The sequence below is a fragment of the Annulohypoxylon truncatum genome (genome assembly GCF_022578515.1).
Source record: "Annulohypoxylon truncatum strain CBS 140777 unplaced genomic scaffold F4807scaffold_19, whole genome shotgun sequence".
NCBI lineage: Eukaryota > Fungi > Ascomycota > Sordariomycetes > Xylariales > Hypoxylaceae > Annulohypoxylon > Annulohypoxylon truncatum.
Window position 1 is genome coordinate 412132 of NW_025953805.1, and position 19146 is coordinate 431277.

Below are 19146 nucleotides of genomic sequence, written 5' to 3' on the forward strand. Positions count from 1 at the left end.
AGGTCGCGCCGAATCACAACGTTAGACGTGATCACATTCTTGTTTCTTCCCTTAAGCGGCTCTTGGAGCCCTGCTGATTAAGCATCATGTTTCCCATAAACATTGAGCTCTCTCTTCTCTTGTTCTTATTATAGGATTGATCATATGCAGATAGATTGTTTTCGTTAAAATCCTGCTCGTATGCGTTTCCGTAAAGTGGGCGATCATAATTGGGTTGTCTCGCGCCTGATTCATAGCCTGGTGGTACGGCAAAGCCACCCTCATACGCTGGGCGAAGAGAAGATTGCGATCCCGCTTGAGCTAGATAATGCGGCTCATACGAAGTCTGGCGAGGCGGAGGTGTTGCGGTCGGACGTAGACCGCCTGTGACACCAGGCGGTGGGGTGGGCGATGACCGCTGTTGCATCTGTTCCATGAGCCGTTGCCTTTGGGGCGAATCTGTTGCCGTAGATGGTCGACGTGGTTGAGCCTCCAGTGGTGGACGTGAATCGGCATCCGTGTCTGGAGATGGGAGCTCATACTCCTCTGGGTCTAATCCGAAGATACCCTCATAGTTCTGCAATAACAATGCGAATACCGGAGCCGGAATGTTCAGCGTTGGCGAGAAGACAATACCGACATTACGCACGGTCATCTTGTTCATATTCGCGTGGTTGATGATCTTTATGAGGAAAGCAATGAGGTATTTTAGCAACGTCTCATTGGCTAACGGCAGTTTCTGCACGAGTTCTGCCAAAGATGCGATCTTCTCCCGCTGATTGTCCATCTCTGCTGCAGCGACAAAACTCATGTGGAGATCTCTAGTGAGAATGGTAGTGGGAAGCTCTCGAAGGTAGAGCTTCAATAAGGAAGCAACCGCGTGGATATCATAGTAAGTTTCATCGGTCACGAGATTAACGTCTCCTTCGGTATTGAAGCGCTCGCGAAGCTGTTTGATCACCACGTTAGAACCACTAAGTCGGAAGATACCTTCTTCCAAAATCGCGTTCTTCGCATCGAGATATTGGATACAGCGAAATACCACTGCGGGAAGAGGCACGTTAACATCAAACGGCCCATTGAATCTCACAGCTTCGGCGAGAGGCGCTCCAAACACTTGTCGAATAGGTCCTCGAGGTTCATTTGAACCCTGAATACCGCCACCGTTAGAACCATATAGGGGGTCCTGATCATCGCTAGAAGATCGGGTCTTCGGACCAAATCCAAAGAAACTACGCTTTCTCTGCTTCTTCTCTTCTATTGTAGGACCAGGAGGGGCCAAACCCATCTTATTACCCCACGATGCTGAATCGGGAATCAACTGCGGATCTTTAGGGGCAGAGATGTTGTAAGTCGGGCCGTGCGTTCTATCTTGAAGATCAGGTGTGCCAGTTTTGCGTCGGGGAGGAGCGCCGTCTGGAATGTCGCCCTGTTTTGCTGAGTTGTAACTCATCCCGATTAAACCATCTTGACTACCACCTTTCTGTCCTTGATTCTTCACGTGCCCGTGTCCCTTTTTCTTCGTGTTTGCGTTAGAATGAGTGTTGCTTCCACCGTGGCTTCGATCGTGGCCAGCAGATGAATGCGCTTCCTCATCATCCTTATCTTTAAAGTCGATCCAGCGAAGTAGAGCCTCTACCCATTGGTCACGTTCCAAATCGCTTTCGGCACAGAGAACGTGCTTCACGTGACTACTAGAATCCTTCTTTTTCGGTTCAAGGACCAGAAACGCATGGCGGTACTGGTTATCCAACTCGTCTCCGTTCGGGCCGCTTGCGGGTGATCCGTCATTAGTTTGGGGCTGTGACTGCTTCCCGATTTGCGCATTCTGAAGCTTGATGGTCCCCAGATGTGCGCCACCGGGTGCCTCATAGTACTTCAAATGGGGTCCATCGAGAACGAAGAATCGAGCTTTCCATCCACCAAAATTCTTGCCTCTTTTTGTCAAATATCCATTCTTGAATGGCCTACCTCCAGGTCCTTTCTTTTGGGTTGCGCCTTCGTTACTTGAGTCTTGAGGCGATGAAGAGTCATCGATGCTAGGTCGGAGTGTGTTGGTTGACAGGTATTTGCAAAGTTCCAAGGCAGTCGTGGTGTCTAGAGGACTATTGAGGAGCTCGTCAAGATATTGGTCTAGAACAGTACGGCGGGCATCAAGTTTGGCGGGCGAATGTCCACTGAACAAAGACCTATCCGGCGTCTTGGCAGTGAAAGACGAACATTGCTTCATCTTTTGATCAAGCTTAGAGAGGGAGGTAGTATCTTTCTCCACACGCCACAACTCGACTCGTTCTGATCGCGAGAAAATTGCTAGAGTAAAAACAGGATCTTCCTCCAACTGGGTCAGTGATAGGAGACTTGCCCTCGACGGCTTCATTCGAGATGACGCAACCCTGACTTCGATAGACGGTAAGGCATTCGGCGGCAGTAAAAGGTCAGGATATTCCTCCGTAACAAATCCTTTATAGATCTTCGCTTTTTCGACAGGACTATCTCGATTCGCGGGGGGACTCGGTTGCGACTGACTTGAAGGTTGAGCAACAGGCGGACTAGACATGTTAGGAGGCATAGGGATTGGCTGTCTGGGAGCTCGTGGCGATAGTGGCAACCCAATCCCCAGGGAACGGGGAGACATCGGCGGCGAGTTCATAGGCGATTTTGGAGGCATTGGCCTCGGGCTGGCGGGAAGTCCGGGGGTCATCAAAGACGCGGGAACCATAGTCTGTCGGATCTCGTTGCCACTCAGGACACCGGCCAGCGAGGCGTGCATATTGTCAGGTGCTAGCATAGGTTGCATGCCGGCCATTCGGGGACTCGCTGGAATACCATACTGAGGCTCGGGTTCTTTGGCAGTAGGTTTTTGGCTTCCCTTTTTGCTCTTCTTGGACAAACTTCGAACCTCGGCCTCCTTCTCAGCAAGAATTTCTCTTTCTCGGTCGTCTTCCTCTCTCGTTCTTCTCCGACCACGTTTCTCAATGATCGGCAGTTCATCCACCTCCAACAACGAATCATAATCCGAGTCGGAATCCTCTTCGTCTTTCGGGGGAGTTACAGCAGGGACCTTCGACTCCTTTTTTAATTGTAATGGGGCGGGAGGCGGCTTGCGCGGCGGCGGAGCAGATGGTGGTGGAAATTGAGAGATGCCTTGATCAACCAAAGGCGTGGCTTCGATTACTGACACTGCTGGTGGTGGGTCAGCGGGTCGTTTGGGAGGTGGCACCCGTGGTGGTTCGCTTGGGAGGCTTCGAGATGGTGGTAGCGAGAGATTGATCGGTAGTCCCGGGTCCCTCGACGCATCAGATGCCTTTTTAGCTTCCTCAGCAGCACGATCTTCCTCTTCACGGTCAAAATGGTCCAACGCATGCTCAGACGCCTTTGGCATCGCATGTGATGGATCTAAGAGTTCACCAACCGCCGACGGCAGCCCATTGGTAATTTGATCAGCCGGGGGTGTGATGGGATAGGGAGCCATGGAAACATCGATAGGCGAGTGCTTGACACTGTCCGAATCGAGATTTGATGGCGACGCTGGTACCTCAACCTCCTGTTCCTCGGGTACGTTTACATTAACCTTGGGAATACTCGATGCACTTGACTGTGCAAGGTCGACTTTAATCTGCTCTTCATGCGCAGCCATTACATCTTTTAATTTCTTCCTGTACTTCTCTTTATCTTTCAAGGCGCGCTCGAGATCCTTATTTAGGCCCAAGATCATGGCCCTCTGTTTATCAACCAGTCTCCATAACTGGGAATTCTGCTGAGATTGGGACTGCTTCTCTTTCAGAAGATATTGTATGACAGCCTCTGGACTACCTGCTGCCTTAACCAGATTAGAAATATCTGCAGTTCCAGACTGAGCATCTTGCGAGCCTTGATGGGAATGAGTTCGCGAGATGGCGGATATAGCGGAATCGATGGATGATGTTCGAGGCGCGCCTGAAGGAGGAGTATCGGGCTTCGAGGATGCCGGGTTGCCAGCCATGTTGGGCAGACTCGCACCGGCAGAGCCTACAGGCGACCTTGTAGTTGCTGCTGAGTCGGAAACACTTCTAGTGTCATTCGAAGGAGAAAATAAGAGTCTCGCTCTAAAAGCGCAAGCGCGTCTTGTTAGGCTTATTCAAAAATCGTTTGAAGAGGCGGGCAAAAGTCGTTGAAGAAGAGGAAAAAAAGAAGGTTGAAAGAGTCAGCAAAATAGGACTAACCCGTAGTTAGAAGATAAAGGTGAAACTGGAGAAATATCCCCTTTGCGATAGGAGTTCCCTGGAAGATAGGAATGATTCGCCCTGTCGTCTACAGGAGAGCGTCGCAGTGGTTGTCGTGATGGGACCTGAGTGAACGAAGCGGCTGAGAACGAGGCATGTACGGGTTCGGGGAATTTCGCTTGGGATGGGCTTGCGCTGGAAGGCGGAGACACGGCCGTACTCGTTTGTAAAGGGCTAGGAATTGGTTTTCGTTGTCTAATGGGAAGAGTGGGGATTTCAGGTCAGCGCCAGTATCAAGACATGCATCATAGGTCGCAGGGAGTTTTCTAGACGTGAAGAAGGCCTAGGAGTTTCGTAATAGGCCGACAGAAGGGAAAAAGAAGAAAAACCGTCTCCACCCAACATCCCATTGCATACCTACACTAACAGAAACTACCCAGATGTACTTGGGTAAATGACAATTGGCTGTTGTAATGATGGGATATGATGATAAATGGTGTTTTAGGTAGGGAAGAGACCTGAGAACCAAGAAAAAATATGGGAACTATGTCTCACTCACTTTGAGGTGTTCAATGGTACAGGAGGGAAAGAAGACAAATTGGTGTCAGCAGGAGGATAATTCACGACGGCCCTACCAATTGTCGGACTATCTTCTAGAGCTTGACTGTCTGATGGACTTTCGCTACACTGAAGCGATAGATGTGACATGGTCCACAATGCAGTGGAAGAGGGTCTGCTGTATGTAGTATGTCGTTGTCCAAGGGGCAGCCGAAAGCCAATCGGCGTACGAACTCTTGTCGAGGTCGGAGCTTCTCATTCGAGACGCCTGGTTGACCCTGATTGACGCCGCATATAGCCTGACAGGGTTCGAGGGCAAAAGGATCGAGACAGCTAAGCGCGTGCGGATACTTGCTTGATGGCCTGCTTGCTGCAAGGGCTGTTCTAGGCTATCAGCTCTCTAAAAACAAGAGAAATGCCGGTTTGCAGTGTTAGAAATATTTGTATATTTCCAAGACTGAATCAAACAGAATATCTTAAAAACCCAAGACCAAACAAAGAAAAGATTAGATGAACGTTCATCTTAGGATAAGGGGCTAAGGCCAGAATTTAGTCTACAGAAGAAAAAAATAAAGATAAAAAAGAAGGTTACAGATTGGCCAAGAGAGATGAGATGGTTGCATTTTCCGAATGAGCCTTGCTCTTTACAAGGTAAGGTATTTGATGTACTTATTCTACATTCGACAGTGAGCAGATGTCGAGTTTACCGCAGTATGGTACCTGCAGTGCCTGCATCTAAGAAGTAAATCCCCGCTTCACTGGAGTACCTTCCTGTGAGCAATTTGGTAGCACGCACTAGCAGCCAACGGTTAACGAACAAACCTTGTAAGATGTGGCCCCCACATACCTAAAACGGGCTGATATTCAAGGGAGAGCGTGGGAGCTACTGCGCATTTAGCAAAGTGAGTGCAGTTGAAATGGATACAACACCAGGTACTACCCAGGTCGGTAGCATAGATTAGTGTAGATATTACTTTTTCTACAACCACGTGCGCTGAAGATGAAAATATGTGATAAATCTGCTGTCAGAATCTCATAGCAATTAATATATCATGCAATAGATAATCAAGCATTGCGTAGAATGTCTATTAATACTACAGAATGTAAGCACTTTGACCATAAACGGCTTTACCATACGCTGTTGTGGTTAATCGTCTTCTCCTTCTACCTTCAGCCACGATGGATGCTTATTAAATGTAAGGCCGCTAAGACTCCTCTACACCCCAGATTAGACTGTAATTAAACTTTCACGCCAGGATCCCTGCGGCGAACCCTTGGGTTATTTGGTGCATTCCAATCAGAGTGGTTGGACAGTTGGACAGCCCGTATCGCAAAACCCTCAGAGCATCCGGGAATCCAAGCTTCCATTTCGATGTTCCCGTTTTGGCTACCCCAGGTTTCCTTCAAGGGTGATTGCAGATTCCAAATCGGGCACATATTTCTTCGCGAACGGATTCAGCAGATGGATTCCCAGGGTTCACTAAAACGGTTACATGACTAACTCGACTTTGCATCCCCATATCTAGATAGTGCCCGTGTGTTGCTCGGACGTAGATATGTGCATATGTGCAGTTGTGGATGAAAACCATGAATTTGGGCCATAGCTGAGGTCTGATACCTAATACCTAGTATATACCGACCTAGGTATTTAGTGATGGCCGGTTTCCTTTCCGCGTCTCACCGGATCTTAGAAATAGATGATCATAGGCAAAATAATACTTAGTACGATACAGTAGCACCCGCAGTGGGTGTTGATAATGTATCATGCAGGAGGTTGGAAATCAATATACGGAATATTTCTGCAGGAACAGCTTCTAGTAGGTTATCCTGAGCTACCCCTATTAGGTATCCACCAAGTCTAGCCATTCCTTGCTATCGAAAAATGAGATTTCAACAGTAGCGGCTACAATAGGACGACGAGCAAGATGAGGACCTACTAATAAAATGATAAGCATATGTATGTATGATATGAATAGGAAAAAACGCACGTCAACTTTTCTATCCCAGATTTGCCTCAACACCATCTCAGTTACAAGCCGACCAATCATAGCCGAGATTCGCTAAAACACACACTTGAGCGTGAGTTGGCGGTGTGATACGACAAGCATTAAAGGCAGCTATATAGGTACCCAGGAAGTCATACAGAAGTAGTAATACGTTCTGCCATTATACATGATAAAATGATGTGGCGATCTTGAATTGGCCTTCTCAACCAGGCGCCTGACGATCGATAGTCTTTCATACGCGAAATCGAATCTCGATTAGGCGTACATACTCCTTATGTGCAGGAGGGAAAATCAAGTTTGGTAACCTATCGGCCCAGCACGTCGCCAGCCACATTTCCTCTTTTTGGCTTTTGCAGCCAGCCTTCGCTTCGGGTGGCTGCTTGTCAGTTTTCTATACCTACAAGCCTTGTCGGTACCACGGCTTGGAATGCTAAAAACATCTACGTTTAATTGGACATAATTGTCATGTCTACCGATGCCACGTCAACATGCGGTTTGAAGTGCCAGACATCGTTCTTCGGCGTGACGGGGGCTGATGTGCTAATGTTGTTCAACCACAACAATGCAGTAATGGCATGACTCTGAAAAGCCACATCTTCACGGATACTCGTTCGCAAGCTCGGGAGATCTACTTCCTCTCATAAGGAGCTTCGGTGATGCAGATCCAGACACCCGGGAACGAACGTGCTCTACCGGTAGATAGGATTACACATACCTAGGGGAGTGTTGAAAAGACACGATTGGTCCTCCCTGAGACATGTCTTAACCCCGCCAGTCGAAGCTTGTTCTGTGATTCTGTGTGATTCTGTGCGAGCGGAAAAATTTCTATCTTCGTCGTTTACTGATTTGAACTCCTTGCGCCCTGTACGCCAAGAGTCGAGAGCAGATCCCCCGCCCAGTCATATTGGAAGTACGTAGATGTGTGCATACGTACATTGTAGACGTATGCATAGTAGATGTTTCTCATGACACTCGAATTTCCACGTACGTAGTCGATCCCTCACCATTCGCACCTCTCACACAACTTCGATTGCTTCGGCGCTGATAGGTTTATGGTTAACCTTGCAAGCCGCGTAGGGTGGAAGTCGCATAGAAGAGAAGGGCACGAGACCCCCCAGCCCTGACGTCTTCGGGACGCACAATAGTAACACTACTACTCTATGAGCCGAATGGTTCGATTATGACGCCTCCCGCTCCACGGAACACTCTCTTCGCAACGCCTCCGGCTACTCCGCAATTTCATAAATAGAAATTCGAAATCGCCCAGCAGGAATGCAGGACCCTGTCGTTTGGTTTTTGGCAGAATTTCCGTGGTTTCGCATTGGTTTCATCGATAGAGATCGAAGGTGCGAAGACGAGCCACAGAAGTGAGAAATTGTGACCTTGGCCCCCATGCCGCATCCAAGGTTTTTTGTATTCTGGCAAGTCTGGCAGACGAGTCCGGGGTCAGGGGTCCTAGTCCTGGCTGGTCTGGGCGCTGCAAGGGTCAGGGGGTTAACAGGGAATTGGATTTCCGCGCTTAACCGCAATTCCCTGATAAGTGATTAATAAGCTTTGATAAAGGAGGGACCTAGGACCCTGATCAACATTGCACGTGCACTCTCCTATTCAAAAAGCTTCAAGATATCTGCTTGGCAACAAACTGAACCATGAGCAATTGAGAAAAGCGCGGCTGGTCTAGCGCTTCTGGAAACGACCGCCCTAACGACCAAGCAGCAAACCGCAAGTTTCAAGAAGCACTGTCAACTACGGATCGAAGTCATATCTACCTACCGAGTGTCACAAACCGAATCCGCAAGTCACAAGTCACCGTCAAGAGAAAAACAACATGTTTGGTGGATTCTGACAGTGTAACGATTGTCTAAACGCTAGCTTACAGGGGCGCTTGGCAATAACTGACAAGCTACCTAAAAGGAAAGACGCTATATAGACGATAATACATCGTGTACCTAGAAGCAAAATCCCGAGCCAGTTTTAAGCAGTCTCTACTTTTATTGTCTCTCTTCTTTTTTTTCTTCTTCTACTTCTCAGAGTACCAACACCGTGTGTATGCCTTGCCAACTCTCGGACGGGGGGAGGTAGCATGTGTGACGGGATGGGCTTCGCAACAAAACGAAGAGTTAGTCACCTTAGATTGTTCAATGCGCGCCGTTCGTGTACCCGTTAGTGTACCCGTTCGCCTGTCCATTGGTATGACCATTAGTGTAGCCGTTGGTGTTGCCATTAGTCTCGCTCAACAGGCCTTCCGAAGCCAACGCTATTAGTGGGCCGTACAAAGAACCTCCCTTGATCGCATCGTGGACAATGGAGATCCAGCCACCGATCGTTCTCTTCGGTCGGCCGTTGAAGCTATCAACCTTATTGGTGGGGTGTTCAACAAAGCCCTGGTGGAACGGTACACCAAGTTCTTCACGAACATACTGGTACAAGACCTTTGATCCCTTACCCAAGACCGTGGGAGTGTGGGGCTTGGCGCAGAAGTCGTCAAAGGTCTTTTTCCACAAAGCCTTAACGGCCTCGATGGCTTGCTCTTTCCATTGAGTGACGTCTTCGACGCTACCCTTTGTGTGGCTGACAACGATGGGCACAGCTGTGCTTACGAGAGATTCGCAACGGTCCGCGAGGTCCTTCTTGCTCGAAGACGACCAGGAAGGGTATACGTGGGCTGCGATGGCCTTCTGGAAGGTTTCCAGCTCCTCTGATGCTAGACTTCCGGAGAAGCACTGTGTGGTGACTGATGATAGTGTCTCAATAGCCTTCTTCACGAAATGCATATGCAGAGCCCTAAGATCGACCCCCTGGCAGCTGGCGTATAAGTGGGCTGCGGTCATCATAGTTAGAATTTCTGTCGCGTGAGCACTCATGCGGGCCGAGGCCAACGCCATCGAGTTGACAGATTGGTTGTGCATCTCGGCGGCCTGGATAAATGGACTCATGGGACCGGCATAGTATGATAACTCCGCCATGTAAGAAGCCATGTTGATCTCGACTCCCTTGAAGGTGAATGAGAGACTGGGATCGTCAGCGGCAAGGTTGGCTGGTAAGCCTCCGCTGAGACTTGGGTCGACCATTTCGGTAAGCTGCGAGAAGAGCATCCTGCCGAACATCTGCAGCGACAACCGTACTTTCTCCATGGATGATGTGATGCTTGCCGCCTGGAAATTGCAACCGTAATGAATGTCCTTGGTCTCTACGTCGACAAGTGGGTTGTCGCACGAGGAGTTGAGTTCAATGCTGATCTGCTGGTCCGCAAGAAGCAGGTCCTCGATCTGTGGACCGATCCATTGCGGCGCACTTCGTACGGAGTATCGATCTTGAACCAAGTCTTCGGAGCGGCGGTTCTTTGGTTCAAGCACGTCTCGTGCGAGGGCTGAGTCACGCATGAAATAGTAGATATTTCTAGCGACTTCAATCTGGCCCGGGTGAGGTCGGGTCTTAGCAATGAAAGGGTTGAAGCTTTCTCTGCTTCCGTGAAGCGCCTCCACGGCCATGCCGGTGAGGGCTTGTGTAAGCAGCGCCAGGCGGTGAGATTCGGTGATCACGATCGAAGCAAGTGCTGCCGATGATGATGTCCCGTTAATCAAACCGAGACCCTCTTTGGGGCCAAGCTTCACTGGCTGTAGTCCTGCCTCTGCCAACGCCTGGGGTGCTGGGAGGACTTTGCCGTTCTTTTCAATCAGAACATCCGGGTTTCCTTCTATGCTGCCGGCCACGTATGAAAGCGGCATCAAGTCACCGGAGCTCGAGACAGAGCCGCGTAACGGTACAACGGGTGTCAGGTCATTCTCAAGCAGGTCTGTTATAGCCTTGAGAATTGGGAGCGAAACGGCAGAGTGACCTCGTAGGGTACTGTTGCACCTCACTACAATGGCCGCCTTGACCCATTCTGCGGGCATAGAATGGCCTGGCTTCGATCCATCAGCGTGGCGGGAGATGATCCCGGACTGAGTCAGTTGCATCAAAGACGATTGCAATGCTACAACTTGATCAGTTCGCGTGTCCGCGCTTCCTCCAAATCCCGTGTTGACGCCTAGTGGTTTGTTAGTGATTGTCAAGACGACGAAGATCGGGTTCACACACCATAGACATACCACCCCTTCGAAAGGTAGTGGTATAGAACATCCACACTGTCCTGAATGCTCTTGACAACCTTCGGATCATCGGTGATCTGTGGAATGCACCCATGGCTGTTGATTGTCTTATTAGTCAAGGAACGTCTCTAGATGGTCTTGCGAGTTGCAACATACAGGGCCGTAGCCACAACATCAGAGATGTGGAGGTCTTGGCCGTTTAAGACATAGCTGCCCGCATCAATGCGCTTCTGTAGGAGGTCCCATGCCTCGGCCACTTTGGCAAGGTGATTGCTTTGGTTACCCATGGCGAATGTAGTAAGAGATTCCAGAGAAGATGCTGTGTGGGATGCTAATGGCGAGGAAGCAAGTTGTCCGTTGGGATCAGGTGGACTTAGTGGATATATATAGATTATCGACAAAAAGAACGTGGCTGTAAACAAAGGTGAATCATACTATTTTTCCCAGGCAAGGATCGTAGTCTTTGAGGTCATTGCTTCCCTCGTATCCTTAATTTTTGGTACCTTTAGTCAACAAACTCACTTGAAAGGAGTCATTGACCCTAGATTGACCCTAACTGGACGGGTAGGCACAGCGCCGTTTCTCGCATGTGCCCTATCCCTTATGCACACCGGAGAAGGCGAGATCCAAACAAACTTTCCTTGACTCTCCTATCTTCGCAAGATAAGGGCCTAGAACCCGACATTGGTGTCAGAAACTTAGAACTACGACGTCACATCCACTTATCTATGGCATTTGAAGATGTCAATGGCTTCTTAAATGTAGGTGTTTGGGCGAGATTGCGCGTAATCAGTCGATGTTGTGCATTTCAACGACACGGAAGCCTATTATCCCTACATTCCGAGTAACACCGAGCCATGGGCAAGGAGACCAGGCTATGTGATCCCCTTAATTATGCTTCTCGTCTGAATCTAGGCTAGTATGGTACTGATAAAGTGGTGCAGAATTGCTCTGCAGGTTACATCACATATCTACCTAGGGGCCTTGTTCGAGATCTTAGTCACAAGATCTTCCCAGCATTAAATCCCAGCAACGGGTTTAGGATGGCGTGTGGAAAGTAGGACCAACCAGGTCATGATTTACATAGCTAGGGAAGGTGGTAAGCCAGAATCCAGATAGGTTGTAGTCGCTAAAACTGATTGCATATGAAACCATATTTATGTAGGTAGATACCTGGTAACTAGTGGTATAGCGACTAATATGAGGCTCACTTGCATATACCAGTTAGTTACTCCTGATAGCATAGACACAGCAGAAGTAATAATCATGAGTTAATAGGTTATTGCCCGTTAGAAATGGGTAATTAGTCTTACTAGGTAGTCTATGGTGACCCGACTATACGGTACTCTCCCATCCCAAGAAACATCAGCACTCGTGGCAGAAGAAAGACACCATGTGACATTCCTGTCAAAGGACCCTAAACTAACCTATTAGAGGCTACAAGCCGAATGTCGTTAGTAGAAAAGGGATTGCTTTCATATCCTGTGGCGTTCGGGACGGTTGAGGCGAACTGTTCTGAATAATAAGGATAAAGGGTGGCTCGAGGTGAAACAAGGACTCACCCTTAGGTTCCCAACAATCCAATAAGCATAACCAGATAGTTGGGAGCCCGGATGTTTAGAACATGTCGATCTTCTATGTCCTTCTTTGTCCTGTTAATATGGTGCCCAGTTTTGAAAGGCATCGACTTGCTTCACATGATTCTAGAAAACCATACAAAGTAGGCTTCAGGGAAACAAAAGCCCGGAAATGAACCAATAGGAGTCTTATAGCAACCATAAAGGCTGCACCGTGACGCGAAGTTGGAATAAAGTCCTGATGTACCTAATCAGGTAATCCAGGGGTTGAAAATGCAGGATGTATTCCGTTATATGTCTTACCATAGTTCTTAGAGCTATGGATACAGCTAGGATTCGCCAGTATTGATCGGAAGCTGCCGAGACTAGGTCCCCCCATATAAAGACCATATATACCGAGAACTCTATTAAGGTTACATAAGAAAAGTAATGTCCCATATGCACATCAGCGACACGTTGAAAGGGTTATATCGTCTTAGGAGGTAGCTATAAGTGAGGACGATAATCACGATATTAAGAGTCTTACGTGGATTTCTTCATTCATAAGATGACCCTATAATCTAACTCGGTTAGAATTACTTCGCTATCTTTGAGTTGCTTGTCTAATGGTACCCTCGCGGGGGATTTACCGTCGATCAAGTGTGGTCTAACCACCAATCATATCATGGCGAAATGTTGCCCTACAGAAGGAATCGGGACGGCAACCTAATCTGGCTCAATCGTCCCGTCCCGTCCATCGAGATCCAGGATCATCAGAGATTTCCCTACTTATGGTAGGTGGAGGTTGACGTACGTAGGTCAGATGATTAAACGGGTCTGTAGTAGGTTTACGTTCGAAAATGATATGCTAATTGAATGCATGGCTCCTGTTACAGTGTGAAAACCGCCATCGGCCTTACGTCAGCTATCATGGTTGAAACACATAGTGGTAACTATACAGCTGCCACTGGTATTGGTGTCGGTTTCGGAAGGATTTCATCGGCCTTACGATAGTATAGTAAGCATGCAAGGTATTGAAAAGGAGATCGAGGCGAAGATCTGCAAGTGGCCAAGGAAACGACGAACACTATAAACGGGCCCAGCATAATCAAACATGTAATCGACTTGGTCAACGAGGTATATAGATAAGTGGGATAACTACTATGCAAAGCTACGGCGCAGACCGTACTCGGATGCGCCACGCCACGTCAATATAAGGTTAATCCTCAGGGGTGCTGACTTAGTTTGCTCTACTTTTTGGTAAGCAAGGTAGTATCACATCTATGTACCGCAGAGGCAAGGTGAAAGCGAATCGGGATGGGCGGGATATTGCTTGGTACCAATGCATGCTATACGAATGAGGTATATGTTACGAGGCATGAAATAAGCACGGGTTTTGGTATGTTTATAGGGAGTACGAGAATAAGCTATGTTATAAATCCGGGGGTGAAGTTGATACTGATAGATATGTCATGCATAAGGTGAAATATCAAACTAAATGTAGAACCAGGATATCTACTGCTACCTACCTACTTACTCCCAAGAATCTACAAAGTTCTCCCTCTTTAATCGGAAAAGAGCGACCCTGAGATTTTATCCAGATCAACTATGAGGTATCTAGGTGCCTAGGTGAGATAAGTTTCTCCCTTCTAGTGTCATCTTTTTTTGTTGTATCATAGTCCTAGATACGGCTCTTAGAAAACAATAGGTACCCTTGGAAGGGGGCGAATGTTATATAAAATGAAAACACGGTAATGTTTCTGCCTTTAGTCACTTACATATTTTCTTTAATTTAAGGGATGGAATCATGTATTGGAACTAAGGTAGGGACAATGAAAAGTGGCTTTTGGTTGAATTATTCTATAATTCCATAAGAATACGCAGTATGCATCACTCCTTAGGTAGTTTTCGATGTATTCATCACAGGGTTTATGAATATAAACTACCTACTCTCGTGATTCACGACCTATATCTATCCCGATGAGCTTAGGTAGGTCATAGTTGTTAGAATCCCCTTTATAGGTACGCGAATACTTAAGATTTAGCGTAACAAGACCCTATTCATAGAAAATTCTACCTAACCTGATACATCCTATAGAATTTCAAAGGTAAACATAAAGGTTTCTCGAAAATTTCTAGGCAAGTTTCTGGCCTTATGGGATGTAGTATTTGACTATAGCGAATGGAAAAGTTACCTACCTATATCGCCGTAAGGTGAAACGGTTCGAATTCTAACCATCATCGTCCAAAGAGCGAAAAACTGCTCTCGTAACATCAGGTTATCATGAAAATTCCGATTCCCTTGGAACTCCGGTCTTGAATTATTCCCGACGCGCTTCAGAACCATGCACTAATGATGTAATAACATCTGCTCATAACCAAGTTTGAAGAAAGACTGGTGACCGACGCAGGTTTCGCGTTCATATGTCAACCAATTCTTTGACAGTAACCAGTTATGCAATAAACTTAAAAGCTTACAGCGCCTTCGAAGAAGTCCCAATTATTCTGGGTCTCATGACAGAGAATACCAAACCTCCAGCTTTTGACCAGAATACTAGGAGGGGCGCAGGTTTCCGCATTCATGCTTCCGGCGGCGTGATACTGTGGGGCAACATGATAGTTGCTATGGACACCGATGAGAGGTACAAATGAGCAGATCTGACGGCCGCAAAGTGGAATCGGCTGGTATTCAGTTGAGAAATGCAATGCAGAGTTTCCGTCTTTTTGCTATCCTTTGTGAGACGCCTTATGAAGAGGGTCGAATTAATAAGCGTGTCGGGGGGTGATAGATCAAGCAACATCAGCTTGGCGTGAATCAGCGAATAGATGGTGTTATTCACGTTTGGAAATCTTGAGGACCACGGTGTTGCATAGATACTTTCCTTATTATGAGATACTTCATTGTTTTCATATTAAACTATGGAGTTAGTTCTATGTTGGAATTATTGGAGATGTTGAGTAAAGGGGCTACATAGGTACTACTCACCTAGGTTTGAGTGTGGCACCCGGTCAATTACCCGGGGAAGCGGGGGAGTTTAATATCTGCAGAATCCGATAGGTCTGACCAAGTTAGAAGTTTACTCACGTACGACATACTAGGTAGGCGGTTGTTGAGACTCTTCTATGAGTTTTATGCCGTAGTCGTTTCAAATAATGTGATTTGGCTCCCGCAAGTTCCTACCCACCTGGTGCCTATCAAAGAGCTACCTGCCAAGTCGAAAGATTAATAATCTTAAAGACTACCTGATATCAAAGTAGTATCAACGTCAAAATGGTATGTGGTGTCTAATCATGGATACCATTTTGTATTGGCTAATAAGGAGAACATAGGTCAATGCATTTCAGCCGGCTATTCAGCTAGAGGTGGTCGTCATAGGCGCCGGGATAAGTGGTCTGGCAGTCGCTATAGAGACGGCGCTGTCCGGCCATCATGTGATTGTCTTCGAAGCAGCTGATGGACTCCATGAGGTAACCTACTTCATCTATGTCACTTACATGAGCCCTAGGAAAGCGTTCTGTTGCTTACGCAGTTATAGATAGGGGCTGGGATAAACATCAGCCCGAATGCCTCGCGAATACTACGACAATGGGGCCTTCCGGCCGAATTATGGGCCTCAGCTACTCACCCCACGTCGCTTTCTGTTCGACGGTACTCAGGAGAGATATTAGCTCTGGAAAAAGACTTCGATGCGAAAATGCGTGTGAGGTATGATGCCCCTTATATCGAGTTACATCGTGTCGATTTCCAGACAGCACTTTACATACGTGCCAAGGAACTCGGCGTGGAATTCAGATTCGGGGAGAGAGTTAACCAAGTGAACTTCGAGACGGGGAAAATTACGACCCATTCTGGATTGAACGCAAAAGGCGATATTGTTGTCGCAGCTGACGGCCTGTGGTCTGTTTGCCGCGCCCAGTTTCTTCCCAAAGACTTCGAGGGAGTTCCGAGACCAACGGGCGATTTGGCATACCGGCTGGTCTTGACACTGGATCAAATCCAAGATCTCGAATTAAGAGAATGGATAAGCAAGCCGTCACTTGATATATGGTTAGGGCCTCATTCGCATGCTGTTGGATACTCACTCCGAGGAGGTACGGAGTTTAACATCGTGTTATTGGTCCCTGATGACCTGCCAGCGGGCATTAGCAGGCAGGTCGGATCCGTCGAGGAGATGAGAGCTCATTTTACGAACTGGGATCCGATTTTGACCAAGTTCATTGCTGTCGCCGATTCTGTGAAGAAGTGGAAACTTATGCATCGTAAGTTTCCAGATTATGCTTCTCACCTCTCTTGACAAAACCCGGAGCTTAACAGGAAACATCCTTTTAGGAAAGGAAATGCGAAGATGGGTATATTCCTCTTCAAATAGCAATTTTGCGTTTCTGTGAGTTGAGAGGTCGTTTCTATACATTGTAAGATTCATTAGCCTAGCTAACGCGATTTTGAAGTGGAGATTCCTGCCACCCCATGCTACCATACCTTGGACAGGGGGCCACCTCGGCTATCGAAGATGGCGCCGTCCTTGGTCGCCTGCTAGGACATATCCAGACTAAGGAGCAGATAGGAAAGGCCTTGGAAATGTACGAGCAGCTTCGGAAGCACCGAGGAGATGCCATCGTGAAAGAAACCATCGTACAGGTAAGTTATTGAACATCGCCGTCGCGAAATGGATTGCTTACAAATCCTGGCAAACACTAGCGTGACGTCTTCCAAATTGTTGATGGCCCTAAGCAACGGGAACGAGACGAATTACTCCTATCGCAGCTAAACGAAGAAACCAAACATGCGCCCTTTCCAATTCGGTTGCTTTGCCCTCAGTTTCAACCCTGGTTATTCGGCTATGACGCTTGCGCAGAAGTCGATAAGGCTGTCAGTAAGGATTCATTCGTGGTCGTCAAGGATGTGAAGACGGAGCCAAGTCCTGATAAAAGCGACATAGGTAGTCATCGGCAGTTGAATGGCTGAGAGGTACGTCTCTGGGATTTTGGGATACGAGTTTATTCAAAAAATGGAGTATCTAGGCTATGATCTGAGAACAAGAATGTACGAGGTTTGATTACCTATCGTTCATCAGCAAAGCATACAATCAGTTTGGACGCATATGGCAATAAAATTGAGATACCTTGTCAAATCAACTGTAAATCGTGATAATCCCCATTGAATGTCCCCGATTACTAAATCTACATTGATTCTTAACCTCGTTTTATATTTTCGGTACGTAGGTAGGTGCCTGGGCACCTCGGTAGGCGGTGATGTTCGTCTTTGACCTTCGCAGGGCGTGCTCTTACGTTAGGAGTATTAATTATTAGCACCGTACATCTTATAACTTGCCCTGCCTCTCCCCGGGCTTCCAATTCCGTCGTATTACACCATCCTGATATTCCGTGGCTACGTGCACACCTTTTGGACTCCAGATCTTACTCATAATGATGGCCCGCCCAGCCTCAACTCGGGGAAAGCAAGCTTCCTGAACCCACCATTCATTCTCACCATAAGACATTATCGCATCTTCAGGATTAACGTGCACAACGAAAGAATAGCTCAAACTAGCTGCTCGAGCGAAGTCATAACCGAATCCCACATGGTTTCCTATCATCAGCAGTCCATTCCTATCCGCCTCGTAGGCGTGAGTGAGAACGTGTGAATCTGGCTGATCCGCAGGAAGTGGCGCAAGAAGCCGATATAACAACAGCTCACGTCGATCGGATAGGGATTTGCCTTCATTGAATGAGGTGAGGTCGACCTTTTTCATATCAACCGCCGGAAAAGAGCCAGGATTCTTCATGGGAAAATCGTCCAGCTTTTTAGCGATATCAATGTGTGGCGCAGGGCCCCACTGGGATGGCGGTCGCGAGCTTAGAATATTCGCGAACCGTGTCTGCACGGGTAATTCTTGAGCGATATGTTGGGAGATCCCGGGTGGCCTGAACGATACTATGGCGCTAAAGCAGACTGGGCCGAGAGGAAGGGTGGCGTCTGCCAATGGATAATAATCCCCGACAGCATTTGTGCTCGGCGACAGAGGCTGCCGCACTGTGACGAGAAAGTTTGGAAAGGATGTGTTTGTCCCAATGGCGGTTACATTGTATATGAAGGGCCTATCAATAAATCCAGCCTCGGAGAAGTAGCCATGAATAGTCTGAATCTGTTAGCAAGTTTGACTGACAGAAGACTGTTAGTCGTTAGATAATAGGGGTACAGTATGGCCAATCCTATGGGACTGTATGTTGTGTTGGGTCCTCCATTTGAGATCTGTTGGACTTAACTCCGATTATCAAGATAAATTGAGTAGAAATGCTTACATGAATGCCGAGTATTCTTCGAGAAGCTGGTTGAGAAGTCTCTGCAAGGGCTCTAGAAACAGCCATTCCCGCTTGGCTATAAACATGACCACCGTACGCCGCTTTTCGCCGACGTGAGTTCTCCTGTTCCGGGTAGGCCATTTCACTCGCAATCGGTACATCGTCTTCTGGACACCACGCCCTGCGCCGACTCATATATTGCTTTGTGATTTTTCCATCCGCCATCCCGTCCTCGAGAGGAACTAAACTCATAATCTCTTGAAACGTGAGTCGCTGACAACCAGCCGTATCAGGAGGCATTGTGATGGTAATGGACAGGAATATTGGTCAATAAAAGACTTAGCACATGAGAAATAGTATTAAATGTTAAGGCGATATGATCTTACGAACGTTAAATGCTTGACTAATCGAGAAATATAAATAATCTTATGTACTACGTAGTATTATGAAC

At 47.5% G+C, this 19146-nt stretch overlaps 4 protein-coding genes across 4 annotated transcripts; 1 reads left to right on the plus strand and 3 right to left on the minus strand.

The window, feature by feature from the left end:
- On the minus strand, positions 1–5297 carry F4807DRAFT_108385 (RhoGAP-domain-containing protein). Its single transcript, XM_047992726.1, has 3 exons — positions 4741–5297; positions 4182–4436; positions 1–4064 (listed from the first exon to the last, which is right to left on the minus strand). The coding sequence occupies exons 1-3, from the start codon at positions 4887–4889 to the stop codon at positions 32–34; spliced, it is 4437 nt and encodes a 1478-aa protein (XP_047853555.1). The 5' UTR covers positions 4890–5297; the 3' UTR covers positions 1–31.
- Positions 5298–8883: 3586 nt separating this feature from the next.
- F4807DRAFT_461156 (phenylalanine ammonia-lyase) lies at positions 8884–11123 on the minus strand (the record flags this gene model as incomplete). The annotated part of the gene is made up of 3 exons (XM_048001644.1): positions 8884–10775; positions 10826–10932; positions 10993–11123. 3 exons carry the CDS (start codon positions 11121–11123, stop codon positions 8884–8886), a joined length of 2130 nt encoding a protein of 709 aa, XP_047853556.1.
- Positions 11124–15440: 4317 nt separating this feature from the next.
- Positions 15441–17536, plus strand: F4807DRAFT_428702 (FAD/NAD(P)-binding domain-containing protein). Its single transcript, XM_047998269.1, has 6 exons — positions 15441–15666; positions 15723–15860; positions 15929–16652; positions 16723–16777; positions 16842–17031; positions 17092–17536. The coding sequence occupies exons 1-6, from the start codon at positions 15664–15666 to the stop codon at positions 17356–17358; spliced, it is 1377 nt and encodes a 458-aa protein (XP_047853557.1). The 5' UTR covers positions 15441–15663; the 3' UTR covers positions 17359–17536.
- F4807DRAFT_428705 (Thioesterase/thiol ester dehydrase-isomerase) lies at positions 17518–19146 on the minus strand. Its single transcript, XM_047998270.1, has 2 exons — positions 18696–19146; positions 17518–18532 (listed from the first exon to the last, which is right to left on the minus strand). Exons 1-2 carry the CDS (start codon positions 18993–18995, stop codon positions 17714–17716), a joined length of 1119 nt encoding a protein of 372 aa, XP_047853558.1. The 5' UTR covers positions 18996–19146; the 3' UTR covers positions 17518–17713.

What these genes read in the sequence shown, in the direction of transcription:
- F4807DRAFT_108385 (XM_047992726.1), bottom strand. Translation starts at nt 4,889, where the DNA reads ATGTCACATCTATCGCTTCAGTGTAGCGAAAGTCCATCAGACAGTCAA. An exon ending in GTACCATTGAACACCTCAAA is followed by an intron (nt 4,437 to 4,740) that starts GTGAGTGAGACA and finishes TCTTCCCATTAG; the next exon opens with ACAACGAAAACCAATTCCTA. An exon ending in CCTTTATCTTCTAACTACGG is followed by an intron (nt 4,065 to 4,181) that starts GTTAGTCCTATT and finishes TTGCGCTTTTAG; the next exon opens with AGCGAGACTCTTATTTTCTC.
- F4807DRAFT_428702 (XM_047998269.1), top strand. An exon ending in CAGCTGATGGACTCCATGAG is followed by an intron (nt 15,861 to 15,928) that starts GTAACCTACTTC and finishes ACGCAGTTATAG; the next exon opens with ATAGGGGCTGGGATAAACAT. An exon ending in AATAGCAATTTTGCGTTTCT is followed by an intron (nt 16,778 to 16,841) that starts GTGAGTTGAGAG and finishes GCGATTTTGAAG; the next exon opens with TGGAGATTCCTGCCACCCCA.
- F4807DRAFT_428705 (XM_047998270.1), bottom strand. Translation starts at nt 18,995, where the DNA reads ATGCCTCCTGATACGGCTGGTTGTCAGCGACTCACGTTTCAAGAGATT. An exon ending in GAAGAATACTCGGCATTCAT is followed by an intron (nt 18,533 to 18,695) that starts GTAAGCATTTCT and finishes TAACAGATTCAG; the next exon opens with ACTATTCATGGCTACTTCTC.